The 19,097-nt window shown below is 44.5% G+C and overlaps 2 protein-coding genes across 3 annotated transcripts in view; both read left to right on the forward strand.

Annotated features, from left to right (window-relative positions):
* Positions 1-12,668, forward strand: part of stat5a (signal transducer and activator of transcription 5a) — a 34,314-nt gene extending 21,646 nt beyond the window's left edge. For both annotated transcript variants that reach the window (XM_088316228.1, XM_088316227.1), the window contains exons 5-19: positions 519-693; positions 1,602-1,732; positions 1,821-1,972; positions 2,174-2,329; positions 2,633-2,812; positions 3,476-3,563; positions 3,841-3,963; positions 4,396-4,488; positions 6,035-6,241; positions 6,761-6,855; positions 7,041-7,183; positions 8,084-8,239; positions 8,324-8,375; positions 8,710-8,820; positions 10,016-12,668. In XM_088316228.1, the coding sequence (XP_088172354.1) occupies positions 519-693; positions 1,602-1,732; positions 1,821-1,972; positions 2,174-2,329; positions 2,633-2,812; positions 3,476-3,563; positions 3,841-3,963; positions 4,396-4,488; positions 6,035-6,241; positions 6,761-6,855; positions 7,041-7,183; positions 8,084-8,239; positions 8,324-8,375; positions 8,710-8,820; positions 10,016-10,139 (1,986 nt within the window). In that variant the 3' untranslated portion in view covers positions 10,140-12,668. The remainder of the gene's footprint in view (positions 1-518; positions 694-1,601; positions 1,733-1,820; positions 1,973-2,173; positions 2,330-2,632; positions 2,813-3,475; positions 3,564-3,840; positions 3,964-4,395; positions 4,489-6,034; positions 6,242-6,760; positions 6,856-7,040; positions 7,184-8,083; positions 8,240-8,323; positions 8,376-8,709; positions 8,821-10,015) is intronic.
* A 3,770-nt stretch (positions 12,669-16,438) lies between these two features.
* Positions 16,439-19,097, forward strand: part of LOC148322177 (inactive phospholipase C-like protein 2) — a 44,031-nt gene continuing 41,372 nt past the window's right edge. The window contains exon 1 of the mRNA XM_088316224.1: positions 16,439-17,140. Coding sequence (XP_088172350.1) covers positions 16,883-17,140 — 258 coding nt within the window. The 5' untranslated portion in view covers positions 16,439-16,882. The remainder of the gene's footprint in view (positions 17,141-19,097) is intronic.

Genomic DNA, 19,097 nt, shown 5'->3' on the forward strand with positions numbered 1-19,097 from the left:
CATCAGAGTTTTATTTGTTTGCATTTTAGGAACATTAATTGTTTTAACCCAACCTAATCAGACGTGTGACGCTCGGCCTTCACGTTGGCGTGTTTGCGAATCCCGTCAGAGTTTTAAAATGTTACAAAGTGTCGGAGAAACCGAGTAAGCGTTTATTTCACAGCAATCATTTCTGCAACGACCTGGCACAACTCAGTCGCAAAGCATGGAAATCAAATATTTAATGTTTTATTGCACGCCACGAGTTATGAAAGGCGTCGAGCCAGCAGCGCGCGAACATCTGAATCTCGCTAACTCCTGGCTTCTATTAGCAGACAGTATGTGGACTGATTCGACACCGTTTAGTCGTTATCTTACCGACCGCAATTATGCAGCACTCAGACTTGCATTTATGGATTTCACCGTCACGAGCTCATCCGAGTCAGTGTTCGCATCCCCGTCCATCTTGCTTTCTTTTCCCACTTTCTCTCACATGACGCGCTTCCAAACTCTCTTTCCCCGTCCGGGCAACCGAACAGTCCAGCTCTCCGGTGGGCGGAATGTTGGACAGCATGTCTCAGAAGTACCAGCAGATCAACCAGGCTTTCGAGGAGCTTCGTCTGCTCACCCAGGACACGGAGAACGACCTGCGCAAGCTCCAGCACAACCAGGAGTACTTCATCATCCAGTACCAGGAGAGCCTGCGCATCCAAGGTGAGACAAGGACGCACCCGTCCGTCATGGGGGAAATCTACAAAGGCAAATAAGTTTCAGCGTCGCGATACGGGCCGATACCGAGTATTAGTGGTCATGGAGGCCGATAACCGAAATTTGAAGTCGACATTCGTGTGCGGAAAAAAGGCGTAAAATGAAAAATAAAAATAAATGGGACCACTCCCGTAGTGAGGTGAAAAAGCAAACGGGCAACTGACTGCTGATTGGCTGCTACAAGGATCCAATGAGATGGTGCTGTGGGCAGGCCAATCTGCTTCTGCTGGCAGGGCCACGAGCACACCAGAGAGAGAGAGAGAGAGAAGTGTGTTGCAGCGAGCCAAAATAAACCAGATTTGAATTTATCGGCCTTGAAAGTAAAAAAAAAAGGCCGATGCTGATAATCGGAAAAATGTCAAATATCAGCCCGGCCGATAATCCGTCTATCGCTATTTCAGATGTAGGGAGTTGAACACGGCGAGCGGCTTTTACTTGCAGAAGTGGAGATCAGAGTGACGGAAAAGAAAAAAGAAAAACAATGGAAGCAGCACGAGCGAATATCTGCCACCGTCACAGAGACATGATTGGAGAAACTGTGTGGAGGCTTTTAATATGTAAATTATAACATTCAGAAAACTCACAGACTTTTTTTCAAAAATATTTACTTCACATTTTAAATGCGTGCACAAAAACAAGTCCAGTTCACGGAATTGCAGAATGTCGTCTTCCAACAGCAAGTCGTCAAGGTTGAAACGATGCCTTGAACTTGACGTGAGCCTCTCTGCCTTGATGGCAAAACATCAACAAGCGCTGCTCTCATCCGGCTTTTTTTTTTCCCATTTAAAAGGCAAACTGCCTCTGAAGAAGCTCTTAGAAATCCATTAATTTTCTCTCTTTCAAATGTCCTTTAGCTCAGCTGTCCAGCCTGGCCACACTGCCCCCTGCTGACCGACAGTTACGAGAGCCCACCTTGCTCAGCAAGCGAGCCACCGTGGAGGCATGGCTGACAAGGGAGGCCAACACACTACAGAAGTACAGACTGGTATCCATTGGACTTGTTCTTCTTCTCTTACTTCTGCTGCACGAGAGCCTCGCCAACGGAAAAAGCTGACGCTGTCGTTGTCGTCCAGGACCTGGCAGAGAAGCACCAGAAGACGCTGCAGCTGCTGAGGAAGCAGCAGACGCTCATCCTGGACGACGAGCTGATCCAGTGGAAGAGACGGCAACAGCTGGCGGGCAACGGGGGGCCGCCCGAGGGGGGCATGGACATCCTTCAGTCCTGGTGAGTTTCCATTCCGTACGAGGTGGTCGCTTTACCAGCTTCTTATGGACTGCCGCTGAGATGATGGCGGACAAAGTTCATTTTTTTTTGTGCGTGCATGTTCACTCTGTGCTACATCGAAATTTGGCTCGGGGTCAGCGAGAATGGAATAAAAATAAGTGCCGAATGATGAATACTTTCTCTCTTGCGTGTGCGTGTTAGGTGCGAGAAGCTGGCGGAAACCATTTGGCAGAACCGGCAACAGATCCGGAGAGCGGAGCACCTCAGACAACAGCTGCCTATCCCGGGTCCCATTGAAGACCTCCTCAATGAACTCAACAGCACTATCACCGATATCATCTCAGCCTTGGTCACAAGGTAGCAAAGAAAAAAAAACACATGATGCCATCCCCAAATGCTTCCAACTCTTCTTATAACATTAGCTTCTTAAATAAATGTAATTAAAGGGCTCAAAATTGGTCTCGCGTGAATAAGGTTAATGACTCAAGTAGTCAACAGAATACCGTATATTCCATTACGATAATTGGATGATGAAAACGTTTAGTTGCCATGGTGACGTGATACACAGGAACTACTCAAACCTTGACTTTCACTTCAATGAAAAAAAAAAAAAACAAGCTGACGTGTCTGATTTCCCCACCCCCCCCGCCCCACCGTCAGCACCTTCATCATCGAGAAACAGCCGCCGCAGGTGCTCAAAACCCAGACCAAGTTCGCCGCCACCGTGCGCCTCCTGGTCGGCGGCAAGCTGAACGTGCACATGAACCCGCCGCAGGTCAAGGCGACCATCATCAGCGAGCAGCAGGCCAAGTCGCTGCTGAAGAACGAGAACACCAGGAAGTACGTTTGGACACACTATTGACATTTTTGTCATGTTTTTGGTTGGATTCCTTGAACAAAAAATATTCAAAGCGCATGTACATGAAAATAATGCAAGTCAAAACCAGAATCCACCCAAATGGACTTCAATGGGAATGTTAAAAAAAAAAAAAAAGGCTGAAATGTTTCACGTCATTAGTCAACGACGTGCCAAATAAATTTGGTGAAGTGTGATTGGCTGGTGATCAGTTCAGTCCCGGTCCGAGTTCTTTTGGTGAAAATGCACAATTCAGGGACAATTTCTGAATGATTTTCCCGGCACTGGTGCTTCCAATGAGTCTGTCCTGGATTCCGCTCGATTCGCACATCGGCACACAGACGTGACTGGAACTCCAACAATTTCTCAGAGGAGTCCATCCAGAATCCCCTTTTAGCATCGTTCGCCCGCCTTGTTCCACATTCCAAACGCAGCAGGAGTACGTCAGCAGTTAAATCGGTGAACAATAACACCATTATCTTGTCTTTTTTTTTTTTTTTTCCCACTTCCTCGCAGGCAACGTGTTTTGCCTGCTCGCCCACAAAATGCAATTTAGAATTTGAAAAGTGGACCCATCCTCAAGTGCGTGGTTAAAATACATCTAATGGATGGCTCCTCGATGCTATTTTCTTCCTGTTTCTTTGCAGCGACAGCAGCGGGGAAATTCTCAACAACAACTGCGTGATGGAGTATCACCAGACCACGGGCACGCTCAGCGCTCACTTCAGAAACATGGTGAGGGTCCTTTATGCGAGCCGTCACGCTCGGATAAAAAAGCTGCTCACTCTTTTTACCGTGTCGCCTCAAATAGCGACCAGGGGCGTTTATTGGTTTATTCGAAAGCCTCGGACGCGATTTGAGGGAGACCTTTATTTGTACGTACAGAAAAAAAAAAAAAAGTCATTTTTTGAGCTTGTCCAATGTACAAAGACTCATGACTCGATGCAAAATTCGTTTGTGCATTTGGGACAAATCCGTAGTTTTAGATTTGATCTATGTCTCGTGTATGCAGTCCTTGAAAAGGATTAAGCGGTCGGACAGGAGAGGAGCCGAGTCGGTCACGGAGGAGAAGTTCACGATTCTCTTTGAGTCGCAGTTCAGCGTCGGAGGCAACGAGCTCGTCTTCCAAGTGAAGGTGAGTCAACACGAGCAACTTTTAAAAAGAGTAGCATCTTGAATGAATGGAAATTCAATTTCAAATTGCCTTTATTCTGGTGTGTGTGTCTTTGGCCACCAGGGGGCAGTATAATAGACGTACTTTACGTAATGCACCAAGAAGAATTTCATCGCTAGTCGACTCAGTTAACTGCAGTAATGTCATTTTCCCATATGCATTGTTATATTGTCTGTCTATATTTGTTGCTGCGCCGTTTTTGTTCAAATATCCGTTGGTGGAAGTGTTTTGACTTGTGTTACACCGATGAAAATTTTTGGAAAAAAAAAAGTTTTTTTTTTTCTTTTTCTTTTTTAAGCATTAAGCTATCAGACATTCAAGTGTGGTATCCGATGTTTTGGCATTTGAAAAGATTGATGTTCCTTTCTTGTGCCGTCGGTTACGTGTCCGCAGACGTTGTCGCTGCCTGTCGTGGTGATCGTCCACGGGAGCCAAGACAATAACGCCACGGCGACGGTGCTGTGGGACAACGCTTTTGCCGAGCCCGTGAGTACTCGCATGTACTCCTTTTTTCAATTCAATTCACATCCAGACGACACGAGAAACTCTTGAGCTATAAAAATGCACTCTTCAAAATTCAAGCAAACGGTCCATCTAGTAAGTCGGTGAAGCCGACGTGAGGCTCTTTGGAGTCCGAGTGATAAGTTAGAGTTTCAATTTTGGGTTAGGGTTTCAAGTCAAGAATTAAATTTAGGCTTTCAAATCCGGGACAGGGTGTTAATTTGCATTTTAAGGTTACTGTTTCAACTTCTGATTTGAAACCGAGGCAGTACGGCGCTCTTGAAGTGCTCTTCTAGGTGAAAAACTGAAAACTTTCCTTCATAAGTCGATCTTTAAACGTCACTCATGACCCGCGGGTGGTGAGAGAGACACAGAAATATCAGCAGCAGCAGCATGGAGGCCCTGCGGAAGGTTTTCAGGTCTGCTTCGCCTCAGCGGGCGGCAACATTTCATACACTGTCGATGAGTCGCCCGCTGCGCTCAGCGGCGTGTGACGTGGTGACTCATCGACTCTAATGGCAAACCTGCAGACCGCCTTCGGGGTCAAACAGTTCTTCCTCGGTCGCGGGCCGCCCGGCGTTTTGGCGAGTGGTGTTGTAACACAAGTACATGGGTCCGAGTGTGAAATTTTGTTGGCATGTGTCGTTGAATGAGGCGCTGGCATTAATAACCGAAGGGCGACTGATTGTCACGTATTTGCAAGTGTCCCACGCTCGGCTCACTTCTTCCAGGAAGTAGACCGGGCCTTTTATGCGCTGATTTTTATTTTTTTATAGTTGCTTGGTTTGACAGTTTTTCCAAGTTTATAGTTTCATCTTTTGCGATCACATGATCATGTGACTGACGTGTTGCAACACGTCGCGCATTCTCTCTCGTGATTGGTCCGTTTTGTCACATACGACGATGATGTAGTGCACGGAATTCCCCAGCTGTGTTCCTGAACACGCTATCATTTATTTGTCAGCACGGATGAGCTAGCGTGGTTTTGCGTGCATGTTTGGACATTGGGTTTTCTCCGGGTATTCCGGTTTCTTCCCACATTTAAAAAAAAAAAAACATGCATTGTAGCTTGATTGAACACTCTAAATCAGGAGTGGGCAAACTTTTTGGCGGGCCACAATGGGTTCTGAAATTTGACCGAGGGGCCGGACCAGGAGCAGATGGATGGAGTGTTTTGGTAACCTCACCTCATCGTAGAAAAAAAAAAGAATATTTCAAATGAAAGTGAACAAACGCTTTAACCACAATATATATGTCTTTAAAAAAACTAGAGTATTTAGAAAAGAAAAAATTTTTTCAAGTTCGGCGGGCCGGATTAAAAGGTTTAACGGGCCGCATGTGGCCCCCGGGCCGTAGTTTGCCCACACCTGCTCTAAATTGTCCCCAGGTGTGAGTATGACAGCGGACGGTTGTTCCGTCTTTGTCTTGCCCTGTGATTGGCTGGCAACCAGTTCAGGGCGTACCCCGCCTACTGCCCGTGTGAAGGACATTGACGGTGTTTCCACGCTCGGTGTTTGCTTGTCGTCCGCAGGGCCGCGTGCCTTTCCTGGTCCCCGACAAGGTGCTGTGGCCTCAGCTGTGCGAGGCCATCAACATGAAGTACAAGGCGGAGGTGCAGAGCAACCGCGGCCTATCCGAGGAGAACCTGGTCTTCCTCGCCCAGAAGGCTTTCGGAAACTCCAGCACCAGCATCGAGGACGACCGCAACATGACGATGACCTGGTCACAGTTTAACAGAGTCAGTTTCCTCGTGATTTGCCCTCTCTGGAGTCACGATATAATGACTTGTTGTATTCGACGCTCCTCGAGGCGTTTTTCTTTTTTTTTTTTTTCCTTTCCTCGTTGCATTTTCCCACAAGCCGGAATTACTGAGCCATTTGCAAAGCATGCTTGTTTTCCATTGAGGGATCCATTTAGTCCGCACTCACACTCACAGAAGTATTTGTCACGCCATTTTGCAGCAACCCTGCAGTGCGTTTCCACGCTCCCGTCGTGTGAAATGAGCTTAGTCCTCTTCTTAATGGCTGTGTTTGTCCACGCCGTGAAACGACGGCACCTCATTTTCCCTCTCGCCAAGCCGCCAACACAATACAGCAATTATGCCTCATTCGATTACGATAACGGCAGCGCGACGGGCGCCCTCGCCGCAAACAAACAAACAACGCGCATTGTCGATGAGGATTCCTCCGGCGCGTCGTGGCATTTTGGCGTGTATTGCAACGTGCGTTCAGGTTTCGTATTGTCCGCCTCTCATCAGGAAAGCTTGCCCGGTCGAAACTTCACATTTTGGCAGTGGTTTGACGGCGTGATGGAGCTGACGAAAAAACATCTCAAGCCGCACTGGAATGACGGGTGAGCAAGTTCTCTCAGTGTGGAGTGTACCGGAAAAAATACGTGTTGTGCTTGCGGGGGGAAAAAGTGGTTGACCTCCTCCATGGCAACCGGTGTGTGTGTGGTGTGTATCAAAAGGAGAGCAAATGTATGGAGGGGGGGGGGGCGACATACTCTCATCACGCTTTCCCTTTTTCTTTTTCAAGAGCCATCCTGGGCTTTGTGAACAAGCAGCAGGCTCAAGACATGCTGATGTCCAAGCCCAACGGCACTTTTCTCCTGCGCTTCAGCGACTCTGAGATCGGAGGGGTCACGATCGCCTGGGTGGCCGAAAACCCCAACAAAGCAGGTATGAGGTCCACGTCCAGTTGAACGAGCGCGCGTCGGCGTTGGAGAGTGCACAAGCAGAAAGACAAACCGCCAACCGACTCGGGTTGGTTTTCGAGGCGATTTCAAACAATGCGAAGCCAACTGCCTGAACGGGCTGCGGTTGACCTCAGTTGCAAAGTTAAAGACATGAAGAGAAACGCTAAGTAAAGAAATGAAAAATAGCTTACTACGATTGCAAAAAAAGAAATACTTTGTTGTATTATACACAAGTTCAGAAAAAAAAATGTAAGGGCGGTTTGGCGGGTTGCGTAAATTTCACGGGATTTTACGGTTATTCATTTTGGTCGAACAATATTGCGGACGATACAGTCTGCAGTAAATATTTAACATGGCTGCAATTAGCCGAAGGCACCGTTGATGCTCAACGACTGTACCGCCTAAATGGACTGCAGTCGAAAATGAATTCAATCAACGTCACGTCATGAATAAAGCACTTTTCATGGAAAATAAAACGGCTAGCGATGGAAGCAAGAGACGCGATGCATAACCAACGAGTGTGCCGCCTAAACGCGACGCGGTACAAATTAAAAGTGGCAGCATGAAAATTGATTTTAAACGGGCTATCAGCGGCAACAACCTTTTTATTAATTTGGGCCCAATTATTTTGCTGCCTAAACGGGCTGCATCACATATGTAAAAGTGAAAAGCAATCAGAGGAACAATTAATTTCTCACCCAACTACGTCTCCTCGTCAGTTTTAGAACTCAACAGTGGCAGCAACCCGACTAGGCGGGGATTTATTGTACACCGCTTCAAACCATTGTGTTGCTCACGATCAGTCTGGAGTTCTTAAAAAATAAATAAAAAAAAAAAAACGCTAATGGTCCTTATGAAACCAACGGATGTGTTTGTTTTCCAGGGGAGAGAATGGTGTGGAACCTCATGCCCTACACAACCAAAGACTTCACCATTCGCTCTCTGGCCGACCGCATCAGCGATCTCAACCACCTCCTCTTCCTCTACCCCGACAGACCCAAGGATGACGTCTTCTCCAAGTATTACACCCCTCCCCTCTGTAAGTGCCGCCTTCTCACTGTCGCTCCTTTTCAGGCCTTTCTCCGTTTTGACGACTGACAATCGTTCTCTGTTACCTGTGCAGCCAAGGCGGTGGATGGCTACGTCAAGCCGCAAATCAAACAAGTGGTGCCTGAGTGAGTCGCCCTCTTCCCTTTCCTTTCCCTTCCAGCTAATCCTCGGCTATCGGATCCTGCATTACAGATCGCCAATTACTTAGCTGTCACAGTTGGAGGAGGCCAATTAAAAGATGCAGAGAGGCTCCTGAGCGAGCGTGTCCTCCGCTCATCATTAGAGTTAGCCTCGTTAGCCGGCGAGCGCCGCTCCGTCTTGGCGGCGGCCGCCGTCTTCGCCGTAATGATGCAGCGGGGCATGGAACTCACGCTGCGGGTAGTTGCTTAGACGACCGCTTTGGATCAAGGACTTATTGCTTTTTTCTTTTTTTTGTGTGTGTGTGTGTGTTCTTCAAAGGTTTGCAACAGCCAATCCCGATCCAACAAGTGGGAACGCGACCTACATGGATCACGGCGCCTCTCCGCCACCTGTCAATCACCCTCACACCTACGGCTTGTACCCAACCATGTGAGTCGTTGCATCCGCGCGGTATCAACTCAATTAATTTAAATTTTTCATTTATTTATTTATTTTTTATTTATTTAATCAGTCAATGTTGTGATTTGCTGCCTGAATGGACTGCTGTAGATGTAGAAAGTGGCACCAACCTGACGAAAATCACCAAGTAAGAAGCCCCTCCGAGTATTCGGGGTGCAATTATTTTCGACCCGTGTTTTCTGCATCGATAGGCAGTCCAAGAAATCTTAACTCATTCACTACCAGCCGAGTAAAAAAAAAAAAAAAAGATTTTGGACGTCTTTAGCCGTCAATGGCAGTAAATGAGTTAAGTGGCAGCAACGAGACCAGAGTGCCATTTGCGGTCATTCCAAGAAGTTGTCTGCCGTTAAACTGCAATGGGGAAGCAAAAGCAACCAGCCGGCGGCGCAATTCATTTTCAGCCTAACGACTGGGCTGCCTAAAAAGGTTGCGGTAGGAATCAATGGTGGTAAAAGCCAACCAAGAATGTGATTAATTTTAGCCCAGTTATTTTGCTTTCTAAATGAGCTCAACTGAAATTTTTAAAGCAGAAGGAATTTATTTTTAGCCCAACAACTATCCTGCCCTAAACGGGCTGCAGTAGAAATCAGTTGGCGGCATCTTGAAAAGGAGACTCAAGTCACTCTGCCTAAAAAGTCCGCTCTAGGAATGAGACAGTTGGAGTTGCCAGTCAGGGCCGTAAATAATGTTGATTTGATTATTCCGCTGTCAAATCAATCATGTCGGCAACCTGTCGAGGCTGCCATTCGCTCTCACACAGTAAATCACAATTCATTTTCAGCCCAACTACGTTGCACGTTTTGGAACGTCCCTAAACGGGCTGCGGTTGAGTTGTAAAGGAGCACCCTAACAAATTTTTTTTGCTGCCAGTTCTGGATGGTGGCAAACCAAATCCTTCATTCCCGTCACGGGCTGCTGTACAAATTGAAAGAGCTGATAATTAATTTTACGAAGAATCCTCCGATCCCTCACTTCATCTGTAGCGCGGCCCTCTGAGGACTTTTACGCAACCGATTTAATACCTCAACGGGCTGCCATGGACTTCTGCTACACAAATACTTAGTTGGCGGACCAACTTAATCTGTTGCCGAAACGGGTTGCGGTAAAAAAAAACAAAAAACGAAAGTGGACAAATCACGGCATCCTTTTCCCGTCCCGCACGCAGGAGCGAATCCATGCTGGACGCGGACGGAGACTTCGACCTGGACGACACCATGGACGTGGCGCGACACGTGGAGGAGCTTTTGCGGCGGCCCGTGGAGAGCCACTGGGCCGGCCAGCAGTCGTGACCGCGCCCACCCCACCTCGATCGTGCTTTTAATTCCAATCATCTCGTCTCTTTCGCCCTCTCCCTCATTGCTAAAATGTGAAATGTTAATAACGGTTGTGGTTTTATTTTATTTGTTTCCGCGTGAGAGCATGTGACTCTTCTTCTTTTAAGTTTTATTGTTTGTGTCCACAAGTATTTGTACAAGGTTTCAAATGCAAAACCGACAGTGTTACAGTATTGGTTTTAAAAAAAAAAAAAAAATTGTCTTCAGTTGTCCGTGTGCATGCATTGTCTTGATTTTAACACCCGCGCTACTGTACGAAGACTTTTGTATTTTCTATCTCGGCTTGGAATGAATGTTGTCTTTGGACAAAGAACTGGAACTTTACTCAAGAGCTTTTTCTCGTTACAGCAAACACTCGCGCACACAAAAAAAAGGTGGTTACACGCACGCACGCTCGCTCGCTCAGATGCGTGCACTTTGGCACCTTTGTGTTTTGTACGGGGCTATTTGTTCTTGAAATGGTCGATGCTTTTCAACAATGCTACCTGCTTGTCCTCTCAGGTCCGTCAAAAGATGGCTGCCTACAAGGCCAACTCCAGATAATGGCGCCAAACTATTCAGCTGCCTAAATGGGTTGCTGTATAAAGTGGCATCACCCGTTTGAGAGTGAACATTTGTTTAATAGTCTCAGCAGTTTTTCTTTTTTTTTTTTTTTCATAAATTGGGCTTTTTTGATTTGGTCTGAATAATTTGCTGCCTAAACAGGCTGCTGTTGAAATCAAATGTGGTGGCAACCCAACAAGGGTGGGATTCAGTTTAGCACATCTGCTGCCTAAAATGCCAGCTCTACTGGTGGCAAGTAGCGGTAATTTTAATCGTTAAACTTTTCTTGCTGCCTAAACGGGCTGCTGTATGATACAAATATACAGTATGTTTGATTGTTGCACCTTATTCTTTTTTCATGAATTTAGTTTACTTTTAATTTGTTTCCAAAATAGAAGTGACAACAAACCACCAGGGGCTCACTTCATTTTGGCTTGAATACTTTGCTCCCTAAACGGGCTAGTGTCGAAATGCAATGTGGTAGCAAGGATGCGATTTAGTTGAGCTTGTTTATTGCCAAGAAGGCCCGCTTTGGGAATGGATGGTGGCTGCAAGCAGCAGTAGTTTGGTTCCATTGCTGTCAAAGTATGTTGCCGCCTAAACGGGCTTCAGATCGATATTTGTTAGATTTTTATGTTTTTGTTTTTTTTACAGACAAATTCAACAAATTGTGTGATTGATTGCACATTGCCTGCGCTGGGAATGCAAAGTGGTACAGTTGGGAGTGTAGTTGTGAGAGCAACCACAACAGTAGAAAAGGAATGTGAAAACAACCAGTTGTTTCCGAGTCATTTTTAGACAAAATACTATGCTGCTTAAACGGGCTGCAGAAGAAATGAAAGGTTGCAGCAACCAACCCAGACTGTGATTCATTTTTACCCAACTATTTTGATGCCTCAATGGGCCGCCAATAGAAATCGTAATTTTCCCAAATTGACAAGGTTGAGATTTTTTTGCTGCCTAAACAGGCTGCAGTATGCCAAACATCTGTTCGATTGCTGAATTGTTTTTCAGATGCCCCCCCTCCTCCTAAAAATCGACGACAAAAAAATGTTTAATATTTATTTATTGTTTTTTATTATTGTTTACATCAGGGTATGAAAATACACATTGAAATGATTGTCGCAATAAATCGGAATCGGCCACTTGGACTTTCAATAAATCCAACCTGGTTTGCAATTTTCAGCGAAATGAGTGGAAATGCCAGATGTCATATTGATGACCAAGTGGCATCAGATCCCCACCGGGGTGTGGCGTCTTTTTGAAGGATTTTTAACAATTTGCTACAAAGTGCTGCAGATGGTGAACTGAATTCAAATGTACACTCAGAAGTCAAAGCAAAAAAGGACTCGTATCTCAAAGCACCACTGTCTGTTCAATTTAAAAGCGAATCTGACACCACTTGCGGCCATTTTGATTTTCGTGCAATCCTCATGCTTTTGCTGTCGAAGCTTCCGCGTGGAATTATTGTCACAGCCTTTATTGTAAATAGAGTACATGTGTTCAGTATACTGTATAGGTTGCATACAATCTCATCCTCAGGAATGCATCGCTGTACTCCCAACATGAAATATGTGAAGACTGTATCTGAAAATTGACTTCACATGCGATCTGCCGCCTTTCTAGGTGCTTCTTCAGGCTATTGAGTGAACAAAATGACTTCAATTCAGTTCATGTGCGTTTATTTTTCCTCCACATTTTCAGTTCTCTGCGTGTAATTCCTCTCTTTTCTCACTCGGAGCTTTTTGTAAGCTTTGTGTCGTCGTCTTGTGTCGTTGTGCAGTTCGCAATGTTTGTGCTTTGGAGGCTTTTCCAGAGAGAGAAAAACATTGAAACGTAAAGAAAAAAAAACAAACAAAAGCATTTTTATAGAGAATTTTAACTGGAGCCCCCGTGAATACATGTTGCTACTAAATAAACGCTCTATTTTTTAAGCTTAAAGTCTGGTCTAGTGGATTGAATGCAACCCTGCATTGAAAACATTACAATGATCAATAAAAATAGATAATAGTAGTTGCCCCCCAAAAAAGAATGCTCATTTTGTTTAAGAGGTGGGGAACTTAAAAAAAAAAAAATCAAATAAATTATGAATCAATTCAAACAAACAAACTAAAATGCAAGAAACCATTTGAAAAACAATCTCGTTGCATATTTTATGCACAAAGTATAATTATTTATACAAATGCTGTCTAGCTTTAGAATTCGATTTATTTACTGTATTTTTACTCAAATATAATTATGATGTGGTTTTTTTGTTTATATGTTTGTGTCTCTCGTTTCCTAACTTATCCATTTTTTTAAAAGCCGATTGTTCAGCAAGTATGGCCACAGCACACGAGTAGCCTCACGCTGAAGTTCTCTGCTGCCCTCTAATGCACAAAAGTTTTGTATTTTGGAGGGGGGGTCTCCGATGCCAAACAGATGACCTCGAGAACGCCTGAGAGGAAAATTAAATAAAAATTTGAAAGTTAAATAATTGAGACTCAGTCTCTCAGACTGCAGTCTTCTTCGTAATTGCATTTTTTATTAACTCCGCCTTAAACCAAGAACTCCATGGACTCACTTTATGTTATCGTAACCGATGTCGACCACTAGGTGTCAGTAAAACACAGTAAATCGAACTCGGGACTTCCTCGTGTGTTCAGGGGGAGCTGTAATCACGTGATTTACATATTCAAAGCATTACGCAAAGGTTAGGAATAATAAGTAAAAGCATTTTAATAGAATAAGAAGAATACTGTTGAATTTTCCTTCAAGGCAACAATTAATTAATTTGGACCCTCGGGTGATGTTCAAAATAAATGGAGGTAATAAAAAGAATGTAAATTGTTGTTTAGCATACACTCGAAATTATTTTCTATGTGCATTATACGTATTAGACTTATACTTTTTGGGGGAAATGAATATTTAAAAAACTAAATTCGTTATACAACAGAAAAACAATTGACAGCACCTTTCAACACAGCACAATGATGATGCCAATGATGATTCATTCACAGCAAGTGTTGTACATTGCAAACCCCAGGAAGACACACGCGCACACACACGAGAAACGTGCTTCTTTTTCTTAGAAAATGTTGGTGAGAACATTTGCATTATTGGCTCACATAATCATAAAACTGTTTTAGTCAAAACTGACTGACACAACTATTTGAAATATGATGTGAGATGGTCTCTTTTTTTACCCAATCTGGGTTATTTTTGCCCCAACAATTTCAGGAGTGCACACCTTTGGGTAAAAAAATAACCCAATTTACTCAACAATAGGACCGACCTGGAAATCTGTTCAATTTGACGCACAATTCTGAGTTGTTTGGAACAAAACAACCTAATTTTATGTTTAAAAAAAAATACCAATTTGGTATAATAATGACCCAACATTGGGTCAAATTGACTCAAGAAGCGATTCGGTTGAATTTATAACCCAATAAGTGGTTAATTTAGCTAGACGCCGCCTCACCTGTTAGATGAGGTCTCGGATGTTGCATTCAGTCGTTGGTGAGACACTAGAAAACTTTCAAACAAGACCAATCCCATCCCCGCGGACCTCGCGAGCGGCGATAAATCCTCGTTTGACCGCATGACCCCGGCGCCCCCCTCCTCCCATCCTCTGCCTCTCTCTTTGGAAGCCAGCTGGGATTAGCAGAAGTGATCAATAGGCGCCTGTCATCAATACATCCCAGCTGCAAGAGGAGGAAGAAGACGAGGAGGGGGGAAGGAGGGGGGTGGCATTAGAGGCCTCAAGCTACTAGGGCAGTCTGAGAAGATGGTCGGATGAGAGACCGACAGCGGGAGTGGCGCCATGCCGATTAACGTCGGATGACTTGCTGATATCCCGCCGAAGGAAACGAATGACAACCTCAAACTGTTGGAAAACTTTTTTTTTTGGGGGGGGGGGGGGTATTATTTAGTAGGAGTGGGGCTAAGCGTAAAAATTATATCTTCAGTAACAGTATAATTAATAAAGTGCGGCCCAAAAATTCAAATTCAACAAAATGGAGTGCGTAAAAACAAATCCGGTAAGAGGCCGCATTTCTAAAGCGTGTATACGACAACGTCACAACGCATTTACGTCAAGAAATAGCATACGCCCACTGGAAGCAGGCTAGCTATTGTGTTCTATTGGCAAGAAGCAACATTTCACCCCCGTGAGTCGGAATAAAATTTCATTCAGATTTGGGCTTTTATATGCGTCAGTGGATAGCAACAGTTCGCTAGTTGGCTACGACTACGTGCCAAAAATGCATTTCCCGCTTTAGAGTGCCTCGTTGTCAGAAAGAGGCTTTAAGAAGTTTGCACTTTCTTTAGCCGTATTCTAATAAGCAGCCTCGGCAGAGACGTAAATTCCGTTTCTGTGACGAAAAAGCCAAATATTTTGAATCGTCCTCGTTTAAAGGGGACATCATGTGACATTCGAGTGCGGCAACGAGCAGCAGAGCTTTTAAAAGCACAACTTTTGCTTAAATAATTTCTGACAATGCATAATGCATGAGCCAGGAAAGGAAGGGAGGAGACGAGGGGCCGGGGGCCGTCCACTGCGCACACTCAAATACACGCGTCTCATGACATCACATGATGTCACGTGACCTCACGTCTCTTTGTCTCTCCCTCTCTCTCACTCTCTCTCTCGCTCTCTCTCTCTCCCTCTCTCTCTCTCGAGTGCGAGAGCAGGAGAATGTTTGCACTGTTGTGGCTACACATGGAGCCACTTATCACCAGCGAGGCCTATATCCTGCCTCCTGGGAAAACCTGGCAAAGTGACCTTTGACCCCCTAACTATCCATCCCGCCCTCACAGCAGATAGCCCTGACCTCCGAAGCGTAATTACCACGATTGATTGCAATAATAAGGCACAGGCTGAGTCTGGATTTTTTTTTTCTTGTGTGGCAAGGAATTGAGGTGGCGATGCCAGAGTGTTGCGACGGACAAAAATATTGGGACACGGCTGGCTGAAAAGAGCCAGTAAGCTTCTACATTACTTTACTTGAGTATTTTGTTTTGGGGGGATTTTGTACTCCTCCCTGCTTTGATTTTTTTCTTACACATTTCTTATACATAAGAAGAGAGTGTGAATACTTTTTAACTTCTGGAAAAAAATAAATAGATACTCACATCACGATGTCTGAAAAATCAGCATAAGTACAAATACTTTAATACTGTACTTCAGTGGATTTTCAGATGTTTAGTTTAGTTGAGTATTTATATTATTGGTGGTGACATTTTAATTTTACTCCTCAAGTAACTTTTTTCAATTTTTTTTTTTTACTTGTTTTCTGTTTTTTTGTACTTTTTTTTAAACCTTAGCATTTATACTTCTACTTAAGGACACATTGTGAGTGCTTTTATATTTATGGGAAAATAAATAGGTACTCATACATAGTCCCGCTACTAACAGCAAAAAAAAAAATCAACAAAAGTACAAATACTCAAGTAGATTTTCAGATATATTTACTTTAGTATTTATTTTTTCCGGGGACTTTTTACTTTTACTCCCAACTTTACTTTATTTTTTTCAAGTCCTTCTACTTAAAAATGGAGTACATATGACGTAAAGAGTACTATTCCCACGTCTGGAAAAATAAATATGTCTTCATGTACGGAGTGTATACATCGTGTATATAAATATATCTAAAAAATGTACACAAGTCCAATTCCTTCCCACCATTGGCCATTCGCCAAATTGTTCAACGCGGTTCTCATGGTACCGCTTGCTTGACGATGAGCACGGGTCGCGCGCACGTCGGTCACGAACCGCACCGTGCCCGCGTTGCGCTCGTGCCCGCGCAGTCTTGAATTTGTCCCGCGGATGCACGCCAGTTGTGTGTGTGCGTGTGTGTGTGTGAGTGGTTTTAATGTGTGGGTGCGAAACACAACAAGACGGTCCCGGTTCGGCACGAGCACAAGTGGAGTAGTAGCGCAGCTCTTCAGGACCAGAACGTGGCTCGGAACCCTCCCGGACCGCTTCCGAGTTGCCAGCTTGTCGCCGGGAAGAAGCGGAGGAGGTGAAGTGGAGAGGGGGGGGGCACCGGCCGGCCGGCTCCCTGTTTCGGGCACCGTGCGAAGTCTCAATTGGCCTCTTTTGTGTGGATTAAAACCCAAAAATGGGCCGCTGCCGCGACACCGCGGAGGTGCTGCTGCTTGTGCTACTGTGAACCATGGCTGGGCTCCACGCTTCTTCGGATCCGGCGGGACATTTTCTGGACTTGAGCCGGCCGACACAAGCCTCCGGCGGCGGCGGCACCCGGCCCTACTTGGAGGTGTCCGCCGGCGCTGCCCCGGGCTTCGGGGCCGAGGGAGTGTACAGCAACGGCCGGTACCGGGAGCTGAGCAGCCCGACGGTGGGCGCCCACAGCCGGGATCCGTCCACGGAAAGGAGCCAGGGAGGAGCGTACACACCTTGCGGCATCATGAAGGTTGGTTGGCTCAAATGAAGTCTCAAGGTGACACCTAGCATTTGTGTGCTTGCATTCACCAGCTTAGTCCAGTTCCAGAACCAACTGAGGTGGTCAGAGGAGCCAAAAATTCGACTCGATTATTGCTACTTTCATTTTGCTCCAGTTGATATTGAAAGTAGTCCTCCAAATATTTACTTGAGTATTTTGTGAAAACGAAAACTACTCGATTACTGAAATGATAGTGAGCAACTTATGTTTTTATTTATTTTACTAATAGTTACATAGTGGCCAAATTGACCAAAATTTAAAATAGGACTTTGCGAATGTCAAGTTTGCTCAATAATATTCCTTTAAACAATATTGAAAGAAACAATCAGCCAACTAAATGTTTTAAATCAACTTTCTTTGTTTACTCGTGTGCGACAGCACACCAGGCAGACATGTTCAATTATGTAATTACGAATAATTTGATTCCATTGAACTTTGACCTGCGGCTACATTTATCAGGGATGTTGACATCCCTTTTTCATGACTCCAAAATTTGAGTACTGCCTACTTCCAACTTTATCTTCAGCTCTCCGTTTACATTTTCCTCCCTGCTCCTTTTGAATTTGTGCCGTGAAGAACAGAGCGTTCTCAATGGCTCAGGCGCGCATCACTTTGCATTCTTGTGCTGTGGTGGACCTGCTGGTTTTATTCCACAGAGTAGAACATTTTGCACACACACACACCTAAACGGTCCCTTTAATATTTCTCAAGGTTCCAAGTGGAGTTCTTGTAGGCTGAAATGTCGACATTTTAGGCATTTGCTCTTTTTTTCGTAGTCCAGCCATCCGATTCTCTCCTTTGCTACACTTTTTAAACGGCGGTTTCGTGCGGGATGGCGCGGTGATGCTTTGTGGTCATGTGACTTCATGTCGCCGTTTGATTGGTCGAATGGAATCAAATCTCAGTTTTTGTTATGTTGGATTGCTGATGTGTCCCGTCGGATAAAAAGAAGAGTAGCAAATGGAACGTAGCTCAGCGTAACTAAGTAAAAGTAGTCTTTCAATTCAATAATATTCAAGTAAAACAAAAAAGCATTAAAACTATATTGCCAAGTTGGCCGAAAATTTTACCCCAAAGATTGAATTTTTTGCAAGTGCAAATGTTACCCAACTGTGAGTAAATCTGCTCCGTGGTTGGCCTCTGACTCAAAGTATTCATTAGAGATTCTTCGCAAATGAAGACAATTGAATCATTAATCGCAAGCGCTCCAAAACAAGAAAAAAAACAAGCCACCAATCAAGTCCTTAAGGGCCCGCTTTGTACCATTGCATGCAAAAAATAGTGTACACATGTGGGGGTCCTCAAAAGGAGGCGTTCCTAATCTTTAATTTTTTTTTTCCCCAGATCAAGAACCACATTACAAACCCGGCAAAATATTCCTCAGCGTTGAACGATGAATCAAATTCAAATCAATATAGTAGACTTAAAAAAAAACAATAATTGTAGGTGGGAGGACGACAACAACAAATGATTATGATCCCCCTTGTGTGCGTCTTTGTTCAATTCCTGCAAGCATTTTTGTCCTTAGTTAAAAATAAATAAAATGAATGAGTGAACTCACGTAAACATTGTTGCGTGCTGGAATGGATTCACTCAGTTCACTTCAAACGGGGGACATTGATTTGATACGTGTAAACTCAATTACAAGCTTGGTCGCAAAATCAATTCCAAATCGTTTGTCGCCGAGTAAATAGATACACGATTATATTGTTTGTGAAAATTCCTTTCGCTCGGTGGTGTTTTCGAATGCTTGATTAAAGGTCGGCAATCACTGCAGCGTAGTATGCAAAGTACTCTTTAGACTTTCTAAGTGAATTATTTGTCGTAATGACTTAAAGACAAGTATTATCAGCCATTACAATTTAAGCTCATTTAAAAAAAATATATATAAAAAAAAGTTTGGTCCAATAAAGCTTGATGAGCTTCT

Source organism: Idiotropiscis lumnitzeri, chromosome 15 (assembly GCF_059441095.1).
Source record: "Idiotropiscis lumnitzeri isolate Australia: NSW breed Sydney's pygmy pipehorse chromosome 15, RoL_Ilum_1.0, whole genome shotgun sequence".
NCBI classification, from domain to species: Eukaryota; Metazoa; Chordata; class Actinopteri; order Syngnathiformes; family Syngnathidae; genus Idiotropiscis; species Idiotropiscis lumnitzeri.